The sequence below is a fragment of the Bicyclus anynana genome, chromosome 2, assembly GCF_947172395.1.
Source record: "Bicyclus anynana chromosome 2, ilBicAnyn1.1, whole genome shotgun sequence".
In the NCBI taxonomy this organism is placed as follows: domain Eukaryota; kingdom Metazoa; phylum Arthropoda; class Insecta; order Lepidoptera; family Nymphalidae; genus Bicyclus; species Bicyclus anynana.
In genome coordinates this window covers 10195909-10208900 of record NC_069084.1, presented here as the reverse complement: position 1 = coordinate 10208900, position 12992 = coordinate 10195909, and the positions used below count along the sequence as shown (strand labels likewise).

General features: G+C 38.5%; 1 protein-coding gene across 1 annotated transcript in view; it reads right to left on the bottom strand.

Moving 5' to 3' along the window:
- Nucleotides 1-2154: 2154 nt before the first annotated feature.
- Nucleotides 2155-12992, bottom strand: part of LOC112053076 (solute carrier family 2, facilitated glucose transporter member 8-like) — a 34073-nt gene continuing 23235 nt past the window's right edge. The window contains exons 12-14 of the mRNA XM_052885319.1: nucleotides 11679-11807; nucleotides 8998-9126; nucleotides 2155-2300 (exon numbers count right to left, since the gene is read on the bottom strand). Coding sequence (XP_052741279.1) covers nucleotides 2173-2300; nucleotides 8998-9126; nucleotides 11679-11807 — 386 coding nt within the window. The 3' untranslated portion in view covers nucleotides 2155-2172. The remainder of the gene's footprint in view (nucleotides 2301-8997; nucleotides 9127-11678; nucleotides 11808-12992) is intronic.

Genomic DNA, 12992 nt, shown 5'->3' with positions numbered 1-12992 from the left:
GGAATTATATTTGTCTGACGTGTCTGAAATTGTAAACCCTTCAAAAAGTCCAAAAAACGTTAAATTATCTTGTGCCAACCCCATCTAACATGGGATACGAGCAGGAGAAACAAAACATACAAATTGTACCTACAATACATGCGTTTTTTTATTTATTCTTTACTAGCGGACGCTCGCGACTTAGTCCGCCCTTAGAACTCTTTAATCCAGCCCTTACAGTAGTATCGCTGTAAAAATAGAGTAACTCTTCCCGTTTTCCCAACATTTCCCTTCACTGCTCTACTCCTATTGATGATAGCGTGATGAAACGTATACTATAACCTCCCCAGGAGTATGAAGAATAAATGTACCAAGTTTTGTTAAAATCCGTCGAGCAGCTTTTGTTTCTATAACGAAGACAGACAAAAATTTTACTGATTGCATTTTTGGCATCAGTATCGATCACTAATCACCCCCTGATAGTTATTTTGGAAATATATTTCATGTACAGAATTGACCTCTCTACAGATTTATTATAAGTATAGATAACTAAAATACTTAAGGATAGGGGGCATCGTCGTTATCAACCCATATACGGCTCACTGCTGAGCTCGAGTCTCCTCTCAGAATGAGAGGGGTTAGGCCAATAAATAGTCCACAACGCTGGCCCAATGCGGATTGGCAGACTTCACACACGCAGAGAATTAAGAAATTCTCTGGCGTGCAGGTTTCCTCACGAGGTTTTTTCTTCACCGTTTGAGACACGTGATATTTAATTTCTAAAAATGCACACAACTGAAATATTGGAGGTGCATGCCCCGGACCGGATTCAAACCCACACCCTCCGGAATTGGAGGCAGAGGTCATATCCACTGGGCTATCACATAGGGGGCATCACAATACCTTAATCCGGCACTGCCTTTAGTCCGATACGTGATGAGCGTCTTCATCATTATTATTTCAGCCGCGAAATGATGCTTTCCTCGCTGAAATAACAGCGCGAATAAGCCATCATAAGTTTATCTGTCCCAAGCGCAAGGCAGGTCAGAGCGAGTCAATTACTCAGACGGCTTAACTCCTTGGATCCACTTAGAAACTGCCGCGTCTTAAATCTTAACAGCTGTTAAGTGTTCGTTTGTTAAACTAACTGTTATAATTATTAAGCTAGAACAGTTAATATTTAAATATTACTATTTTTTTTTTTATATACTTATAATATACTTTTTTTTTTTTTATTCTTTACAAGTTAGCCCTTGACTACAATCTCACCTAGTGGTAAGTGATGATGCAGTCTAAAATGGAAGCGTACTAACTTGTTACTTAATTTTATTTTCTCTAAAATTTTAAATAATAGCTACAAATTCGTTCATAGTATTATAGGTACCTGCCCCTGTAGCCAAGTGACACGTCGATTCTCTTTCTACGATCGCAAACGCTTCGAAAACTAGAAAAATGTATATTGATCACGTGGCCTGTCGATAGCAAATGTCATTCCCATGGATTTTTCTAGTTTTCGAAGCGTTTGCGATCGTAGAAAGACAATCGTCGTGTCACTTAGCTACAGGGGCTGTATTCTTATGTTGGGAACGGGATCTACGCAGATGATACCGCGGGGGGTCTGTTAATCTATACTTCTATGCCAATATCAGAAAGAGGAAAGATTTGATTGTTTAAGTTTGTTTGTTTGCATTGGATAGCTTCTGAAACTACTGAACCGATTTGAAAATTCTTTCACTGTTAAAAAGCTACACTATTCCTGGATGCAATATGCTATATATTATCACCGTATTCCTACGGGAACAAATACCACACGGGTAAAACCGCGCTGCACTCCGCTAATGGTTTTTAAAAGGTAAACAAAATAATGAAAAAAAGTATGTTAGCTCCGTCGCACGAATGGAGTTTACTCTCGATCGACTGATCGACTGTCTAAATAGGTGTTTGTTGCCTTGCAGCATACACTACGTACGTCTCAATACTTACGCCTAAAACATAAAAGGTGCGCAACCGAGGAGCAGCAGGCTGCGGCGCGAACGCACGGTGATAGGTGCACAGAATAGGTTGCGCACAAAAAACGTAACGCTGTCATTCGTTCATCGAATTTTACTGCCCATATTTTTTCCATACCGAAGGCTATATATAGTCGATTCTTAAGGACTAAACTCAAAAAAGAAATATCATTTTGTGATATATTTATTTATTTTTTTGCTCCCGCAGTTGACGAGCAAGCCACGCTATCCCATCAGGAAGGCCGGATCCTGTGAGGGCACTGCAGGCGCAGATGTGCCAAGGCTTATCCGCTATACGCTCCAAACCTAGAGCTGAAAAGAAAAACCGCTTTATAAGCTATGATCATTATCAATTATTCGACTCACTGCTGAGCACGAGTCTCCTCTCAGAATGAGAGGGGTTAGGCCAATAATCCACCACGCTGGCCCGCTGCGGATTGGCAGACTTCACACAGACAGAATTAAGAAAACTCTCTGGTATGCAGGTTTCCTCACGATGTTTTTCCTTCACCGTTTGAGACACGTGATATTTAATTTCTTAAAATGCACATAGATAACTTCAAAAGTTGCCTTATATAATGGATTGATTCCATAATATTACGAAGACATCCATTCTTATGTTATGTTTAACTAGCGGACGCCCGCGACTTTGTCCGCGTGGAAATCAATGTAAACTTTCAAGCCCTATTTCACCACTTTAGGGGTTGAATTATAAAAATTTTTGAATAACATTATATTTCGTATTGTTTTTATGATTTATGAACAAATGTTTAAAACTGTAACTCTAAAAATGAAGGACTTTCCATACAAATTTTCAACCCCTATTTCACTCCCTTACACTCCCTTTTGTTTTTGTTTTTGTATTACTTTTATTGTGTATTTATGTTGGATAAGTTAAAACAAGAATTATTATTCATTTAACTAAATAGGTATTTAGCTAAGCAGCATACAATATGCAATTCAATGTAAGATTACTTGAACAATGATTAAAGATATAAATATATATATATACTAGCGGACGCCCGCGACTTCGTCCGCGTAAAAATCGATGTCAACTTTCAACCCCTATTTCACATTCTATTTGGAAAGTTTTATAACTTATACCTAATAAATAGTCCGCTTATCATTTTACATTTACAAATGTACCTAGAAAAATTAAGGACTTTCCGTACAAACTTTCTACCTCTACCCTACTCCTACCCTACCCGTTCCCTAACTGTATCCTACCCCTACCCTGCCCGTACCCTACCCTACCCGTAATCTTCCCTTTCCCAACCCCTTGGATAGTGCTAGGATAGGGTAGGCCCTACCCTTACCCCACCCCTCACCCTATCCCTACCCTAACCCTACCCTACCCCTACCCTACCCTTACCATACCCCTATCCTACATCTACCCTACCCCTACCCTACCCCTACCCTACCCCTACCCTACCACTACCTAGCCCTAACCTAGGCATACCCTCCCCTACCCTACCCCTACCCTACCCTTACACAACCCCTACACTACCCGTACCCTACCCTACCCGTACCCTGCCCTACCCTACCCTATACCTCCCCTACCTTACCCGTACCCTTAGCAAAATCGGTCCAGCCCTATGAGCGTGGTGCGATGACAAAGGGAAATAGCGACTTCTATTCTAAAATTATAATGAGGTAAAGTTTGTGTGGTTGTCGGAGGTAATCTTTGGATCTACTGGACCGATTTGGAAAATTGTTTTACCAATAGAAAGCTACGTTATTTGCGAGTGTGATAGGCTATGCTACCCTATGCTTGATCCCCATATTCACACGGGAACGGGAACTACGTAATTGAAAGCGCTGGGCGTCATGTAGCGGAATTTCTGCGTCTTTTAGAAATTTTGTATTATCTCCGAAACTATTTAACTAATTAACATACTATAAAGGGCAAATCTTATCTCCATAATATCCTTGTGATTATTAAATAATTTATTTTGATAAGGATTTAAGTTAAGTAGCATAAATAATGACGCAAACCTAATTATATAAAATTTATAATTTTTAAAACACAAAAGGTACTATATCTGCTAATATATAGAAGTTAGATATATGGTGTGGCGGACTTTTTTGTAGAACTTTTAAAGGTACATAAAGCCTCCATACATTGATTTCAATTTTACACAATGGATAAGGCAGCGCATGCGCATAAGTCTGTTTATGATGAATTTCGGTCCGACCTGTATGACAAAAACTGTGATAACTCGGCTAATATATATGATACCTATATAAAATATATAAATATATACCTATAAATATATATAAATATAGCCTATAGCACTCTCCGATAATGTAGCATTCTACTGGTGAAAGAATTTTTGAAATCGGACCAGTAGTTCCGAAGATTACCCCATTTGAAAAATGTGACAAACTTACAAACTTACAAACTTTACCTCTTTATAATATTAGTATAGATATATATATATATATTTTTTATGATAGGATATACAGTACCGATTTTTTTTTTTTTGTATCTTTAATCATTGTTCAAGATTAAAATAAATATATATCTTAAATAGACAACTCCCATACTTGTATACTAGAGGTAGACTGTCAGTTAACGGATGGCACGTTGAAAATATGTGCGGTTTATAATTATATTATACCACATCTAACTGTAAATATAAATACTTACTCGTATTTTATCCTACACGCCTTACCTGGTTACAACAGGTTTTATTGTTTATGTTTTTCATCAAATTGTTTTTATTGTTATTTTTCTTCATGAATTGTAGAACGACTAGTATCCTTGTTTACACTTAAGATAAAACATTAAGATTTTTTTACAAAATTACTCTGTTTTTGTAAACTTCTTAAACTTCATTGTATTTAATTATAAGACTATTATAATTAACACACATACCTCATGTACACATAAACTCACACCACTAATTGTTACTCATTCATATCCTACATATCTACTCTCATTTACATATACACCTTTTCGGGTCCTAATCTTTCTACACCATAATATTATAACAAAAAAAATCCGGATACAGAATACCTTGCCTCACGGTACAATACACATTATAATTTTGAAAATCTATATATTTTATTGCCTTGACTCCATTTTGCCAACCATGACAATTTCATGCTTCCAAAGCTGTCCAACCAAAAGACTCCAATATTATTTCATTAACTCTGACGATGGATAGTTGGCTTAAGATTAACAATGATCTCCAATTATTAGGCAATACAAATTCCTATCAGTGCGAAACCGAAAAAAGTCAGGATCTCATTTTTAAACGCAAAAATAATATTAATATGCTTCATATGAATATTCGCAGTATTAATTGCAATTTTGACGGATTTATGGTTTTGTTAAAGCGCCTTAATATCGACTTAGATATTATAGCACTAACGGAGTGTTGGCTCCAATATATTGATCAAATCCCTATAATATCTGGCTACATATCTTACTGCTCTAAAAACATCATAAATCGAAATGACGGTGTAATATTATACATTAAAAAAGAGTTGCAGCACACCATTCTATATCCTGATCTTCTCGACGCTAGCTCCATTATTTGTTCTTTGGAAAATAATAAACTGTGCTTAATAGCAATATATCGGTCTCCGTCTTTTAAACAAATTGATAGATTCTGTGACAGCCTAGACACCATTTTAAACTCGCTGAATCAATATAAATCCACTGTAATACTGGGCGATATCAATTTAAATATTTCGCCAGAAAATTTAGACAGTCGCTCACAAGACTATCTAAATTTCTTATATTCACATGGTCTTTTATCTACTCATTTCTTTCCTACACATGACAAAAACTGCATTGACCATGTATTTGTAAAAAGTGTGCACAAATCTGTAACATTGGTTTTAAATCCATCGGTTACTGATCACTCTCCTGTAATATTTTCAACCGATATGACTACTCAAAAACAATCTCTATTAAACTTTAGCACTAACACAGACTACGCAGCCGTTGATAAAGACATAGCAGCGACTGATTTTTCTGAGGTCCTTGCTGCTACGAATGCAAATACTGCTACACTACTACTAGTGAATTCTTTGATCACAATCATTAAGGCTAATACAAAGTCAATTAAAGTTTCACGTAAAAGAATAATACTAAAACCCTGGATCACCCCGGGACTTTTACGATGCATTAGAAATCGTGACCGCCTACATAAAAAACTCAAATCTGCACCACATAATGCAATACTTAAAATAACATATAATCGATATAGGAATTTTTGCAATAATATATTAAAAAAAGTAAAGATTAACTATGAAAAAATGGAATTTGATAAAGCGAAGAATAACATGAAAGCTACTTGGGAAGTCATAAAAAAGGTCGCCAACATCAGTTTGAAAACTCCTACTGCAACGGAACTACTTACTTTGGATCAAGACCCCAATAAATCACTAAACCTTGTTAACGAGCATTTTGCAGGAGTTGGTAGCCACCTTGCCTCATATATTTACCAAAAAACAAATTATACTAAATATCACCGGCCTTCACAAGCTGGACCTTTAAATTCCTTTGGACTAATTCCTGTTGATGAAAAGGAAATAGAAAATATTATAAACAGTCTTAAGAATAATGTTTCGGTTGGTTGGGATGGTATGCCTGTTAGAGTAATCAAAGCAAATGTATCAATAATAGCTCCTCTAATGACTCATATTTGCAACCTATCTTTCTCCTCTGGTACCTTCCCTAAGGTTTTCAAAAAAGCTTTAATAATTCCGATCCACAAGGGCGGAGATAGAGACTGTGTCAATAATTATAGACCTATATCAATACTACCAGCTTTATCTAAAATTATGGAAAGTGCTCTAAATAGAAGATTAGTAATGTATTTGGAATCCAAAAACCTCTTGGCTCCCAATCAATTTGGCTTCAGGAAAGGAACGTCTACAGAAGACGCCGTCCTTCAACTAACTGAAACTATCACAAAAGCTATAGATAACAAACTAAAATGCATAGGGGTATTTTTAGACTTATCCAAAGCATTTGACACGGTCTCGATCCCTATTCTTGTGGATAAATTGGACTCTCTCGGTATCAGGGGCATTGCATTACAAATTTTTACCGATTACTTGACTAACCGCACTCAACAAGTTAAGATAAGTAACCACCTCAGTGATGAAATTAACCTGACCTTTGGTGTACCACAGGGCAGCATCCTAGGCCCTACCCTGTTTCTTATCTACATGAACAATCTATGTCTTTTACCCATTTCGAAAGGTAAAATTGTGTCATATGCTGACGACACAGTCCTATTGTTAACGGGTGATACCTGGGAGGATGCCTTGACGAACACAGAAAAGGCCCTACGACAGGTGTCTAATTGGCTGTCGACAAATGTCTTAAGTTTAAATACTGGGAAAACTAAATTTCTAGCGTTCCATACTTCTTCTCGTACACTACCTCAATCTCAAAATTTAAATATCAAAATTCATAGCTGTAAGAATCCAATTGAAAATCCCAGTTCTTGTTCCTGCCCAGCTGTCGAATATGTTCATGACATAAAATACCTAGGTGTACAGATTGATAGTACTTTATCTTGGAACTTACACATTTGTAACATTACTGCAAAAGCTAGAAAACTGATCCATATTTTCCGTAAGCTGAGAACATCTGCTGACAAATCTACACTTTTAACCGTTTACTATGCTCTTGCGCAATCCATACTTGGTTACTGTATCACTGTTTGGGGGGGGGTAGCTCTAAGACATCTATGTTGCGTATCGAGAGATCCCAAAGGGCCATCTTAAAAGTCATGACTCACAAGCCCTACAGATATTCTACTCAAGAGTTATACAAGGATTGTAATGTGCTTACAGTTCGTCAACTTTATATTCTTCAGACTGTTTTACGAAAACACTCAACACTAGCTTTTCATAATAATCTAAACAAAAGAAGATCTGACATAGTATGTCACGCTACCAAACACAGAACACAAGTTGCTCGGAGGCATTTCTATATTTCTAGTTCCAGAATTTATAACAAGTTAAACAGAATCATTAACATCTATCCTCTTACCATCAAACAGTGTAAAACTTGTTTAACAAAATGGTTACAGACCCGCTCTTATGAGCAAACAGAAGAATTACTCCAAATTCTAAGATAATCTGAATCGCTTTATCAAACCGTCTACATAATATATAGGACTATAGATATATCAAGAGGCTGACTGCTAGCATCATCATTGTAGTGTATAGTTATGTAAATGTAAAATCATAAATCACATACACACACCCGCAAACACACATACACACACACACACAAACACACAAACACACACACACATAATCACACACATATAATTACACACACACACACAATTGCACACACACAAATACTAACGTACAAGGGCATAATTTTATGATAATATTTATAGGATTGGATTGTATATATAGTAGGGAAGTTCCAGCTTTCTGAGATACAGTTTCTAACTAGTTCAGATAGCTGGGGCACTCACAAAAATTTGGTAGTAATATTTAATATTTTTCTATTTGTATTTATGTGTCATGATTTCCTTTTTTGTGTTTTGCCAAATAAAATCTTTCTTTCTTTTCTTTCTTCTTTCTTCTTATTTTATTTTCACAATAAAAAGTATCCTTTAACCTTCTACATATTATGGTTTTAAACCGAGCAAAAGTTTTATTTGAATTTATTCAGTAGTTTCAGTGTGATTTCCGAATAACAAAAAAACACGGACAGACAGATAGACAGAAAATCGAAAAAAAAATATTTTTAGCTTCAGTATCGATTATATAAAATATCTTCAATGTACAGAATGTAAAAAATGTACCTACCTGTTACAGTTTTATTATAAGTTCTAGATGGCGCTAGTAGTAGTTTTTGCCAAGGTAACGAATTAATATATATATAATAGAATTCGATTACTTTTATTATAAGTATAGATATAGATAGATAGATGTGCAAGTCCGTCTATCTATTAACTTTCCACGGCTATACTGAATCTTAGTACAATGATAAAAGTACTTGTTGATAACTGTGTTAGTTTACCAGCGGCAACATGTGTGGCAGACAAGGCGTGAGACGCATCGCTCTTGTTGGCAAGGACAAGCAGTGGTACTCGCCGCCCGAACATGTCCGGGTGCGCTAGCATCAGCTCCAACTCTTCCCGGGCCACCACTGGAAATGGAGAAGACAATGGCACTAGCGGACGCCCAAGACTTTGACTATGAACTACCTCTCTGCCAAATTTCATCTTTGTACGTGTAATCAGGGCCAGCTCGTCCATACGGCGAACGGAGCAGTCACTCCAGGCGCCAAATCCAAGAGAGCGCCTAAATGATAATCCTTCTCAACTGTAGACGGTACTGCGCCTGATATTCAATTGGTCACCCCAGAGTATGGTCGAGATCTTCGCATTCCATTTTTACTTTACACTCATAATTTGGTACAGGTATCTTAGTAGGCCTGGTCGTAGACGTACATCTTGGCTCAAGAACTTACGCCAATGGTTTAATATGAGTACCAGATCACTCTTTCGGGCAGCAGTGAACAAAGTTAAATTAGTACTAGTACTTAATGATTGCTGACCTCCGATAGGAGATGGCACTATAAGAAGAGATCTTAGTAGGAACAAACAGGAGAGGCGCCATTATTGGATCTCGCTCCATTTTAAAAATTACTTCGGGCCGGCGCTGCGTACCTATAATGATGTAATTATTTTCATGATTAAGACCATGAGAAAAATTACCCAGGATTTTTAATAAGCGACTTAATAGAAGCCTAAGTACTCCACAAGATCTATCTCGAAAAGTGGTATTATGTATTGTTTGATCTCGTTCCTTCTTCACCTTTCTAATTAGTCTGCCCTGCACCGCTATGTACAGTTCATTACGTATAATAATAATAATAATAATAATAGTTTATTTAAAGGTAAAAACCCAGTGTAAAACAAACAATAATATTAACAATACAAAAATAGTAAAAATATTAATTAAAATTGACATTACACTAATTTAATTGTCTAACTAGTATAGGTATTATCTATACATATTCGTATGTTCTGCTACTTTCTATTAGGCTCTTGGTGCACTGAAAGCCAATGTTTATAGATTGAGCAGTCCAGACACTCAGCCAGCGTGGTGAGAATCTCATTTTTTGAGGATCGCAAACGGTACCAAAAATTTGCGATTCGCGATCGGATGATCGCGAAGAAGTCCGGTACTCTGGCCATCGCGAACATGCCCGACGCGCTGCAGTACCGCGGCAACTTCATCAGGATACGATACGCATCATTGTATTGTACCCTGATGTTGTTGATTGCGCGTCTAGTGTACTTGGTCCAAAGTTGACATGAGTAGAAGCATAGACAGTATGCTCTAAACAATGTCACTTTGACCTGTTCGCTGCACTTTGCAAACCGACGTGCGAGCATGTTGCATCTGACAGACAGAGCACGTCGCTCCCTCTCTATATCTTCATTGTCATTGAGATCCTCAGTCACAACGTGTCCGAGATATCTGAACCGCTCAACCCTTTTAAGTAAATTTCCTTCAAGGAACACCCCAGGGATCCTCTCTGGACCTCTGCCTGCACGGAACACCATCGTAACTGTTTTCTTGACGTTATATTTTAAGCCATGATCTAAGGTGTAACGTTCGCAGATTGCAACTAGTTTACGAAGTCCACTGATTGAGGGACTGAGAAGAACCATATCGTCCGCATAGCTAAAATTATTCATGCAGGTGGGCCCGATATGACAACCCACCTTGGCTCTTCTCAGTTCCTCGATCAGATCATTCACATACAGGCTAAAGAGGTCAGGAGAGGTCAGCCCTCCTTGGCGTACACCGCATTTTAGCTTGTATTCGCTAGATGTCGCGTCGCCCCATCTCACACTGTTTGTTTGGTTTCCATACCAATATCTCAACAGTATAGCATGGTGCGGGTGACAGTTCATTTCACTGTGGGAAGTTGGCCGCGTTTCGCGATAATAGTATTATAGACGTCATAAGGCAACTGTCACAGTACCCATGCTATCTGAAAAACACTATAGTTAATATCCCTTAGACGCGCATGAAACGTTTGTTTTTTCGTTCCTTCCACACTGCTCTACAAGCGGAAATATTCTAACGAATATTAGTGTAATTATTAGCGGCAGGTCGAGTGACGTGGCCACACAAATTCCCTTCTGACTATCATCGTCACTTCCATATACTACTCGTGCAGTGTGAAGCAGCGGCATTATAGATAGACTAGCGGACGCCCGCGACTTCGTCCGCGTGGAATTTAGTTTTCACAAATTCCTCGGGAACCATGGATTTTTCCGGGATAAAAAGAAGCCTATGTGTTAATCCAGGCTATAATATATCTCAATACCAAATTTCAGCTAATTCGGTAGTCAAGACGTGAAAGAGTAACAAACATTCATATCATTAAAATGATGATTTTAGTTTTCGCTAATCTTGGGAAACCATGGATTTTTTCGGGATAAAAAGTAGCCTATGTGTTAATCCAGTGTAAAATCTATTTCTATTCCAAATTTCAGCCAAATCGCTTTAATAGTAACGGCGTTAAAGAGTAACAAACATCCAAACATACATACAAACTTTTGCGTTTATAATATTAGTATGATGATCGACTAAACATTGACACTGACAAGAGGTTTCAGATTCCATACTACTGAACATAGATGAAGCGCTTAAGCTATCTTTTATATATGTGGTCCATACCTAATCGTAGATGGTCTGCAGCATCCACGACGAAGATGACAGCGTGCGCGTAGCGATAGTGACGCTCCCACAGCGCGCGCATGCGAGCGGCACCAGACACGTCCCACGCGCTGAATGATACCCCACCACCTGTGTCATCATCATCATCATCAACTCATATTCGGCTCACTCCTGAGCTCGAGTCTCCTCTCAGAATGAGAGGGGTTAGGCCAATAGTCCACCACGCTGGCCCAATGCGGATTGGCAGACTTCACACACGCAGAGAATTAAGAAAATTCTCTAGAAGGTTTCCTCACGATTTTTTAATTGTTGTATTTAATTTATTAAAAAATGCACACAACTGAAAAGTTGGAGGTGCATGCCCCGGACCGGATTCAAACCTACACCCTCCGGAGGCAGAGGTCATATCCACTGGGCTATCACGGCTCTCCACCTATGTAGTATAAGGTATTATAGCTTGGCAAGTTCGTTCGTACCACTCCCCATGGTCCGCGTGGGCCGGGAGGGGGTAGCGATGCCTCCACTCGCCCGATTTCATACACGCATTGTCCTCCCTTCTGCACCGCGCGGACGACTTCACATTCGCGCAGTCCTTCCCGCCCCGTCGCCCGCATATCATGGGAGTGTCATTAACGAACTTGCCAAGATATAGAGGCACAAAGCGACACAAACTCTACAGAGCATATGATAACTAGAGCTACCCCATTTTCCAAAAGAATGTTTCAAAAGGCTGTCACTGAGATTTTTTTTTCTGTTATTCTTTACAAGTTAGCCCTTGACTACAATCTCACCTAATGGTAAGTGATGATGCAGTCTAAGATGGAAGCGGGCTAACTTGTTAGGAGGAGGATGAAAATCCACACCCCTTTCGGTTTCTACACGGCATCGTACCGGAACGCTAAATCGCTTGGCGGTACGTCTTTGCCAGTAGGGCAGGTAGGTATTTCTTATTCTTCTTTGATTCCATCATTCCATGGTATTTCTAGCACTACAACATTCCTAATTACCTACGGCATTACCTACTCCAGCGTTTTTTTTTATTCTTTACAAGTTAGCCCTTGACTACAATCTCACCTGATGGTAAGTGATGATGCAGTTTATGATAGGCTAACTTGTTAGGAGGAGGATGAAAATTCACACTCCTTTCGGTTTCTACGCAACATCGTACCGGAACGCTAAATCACTTGGCGGTACGTCTTTGCCGGTAGGGTGGTAACTAGCTACAGCCGAAGCCTCACACCAGCCAGATCTGAATCGAACCCAGGACCTCCGTATTGTAAATCCAGCGCGAATACCACTGCGACACGGAGGCCG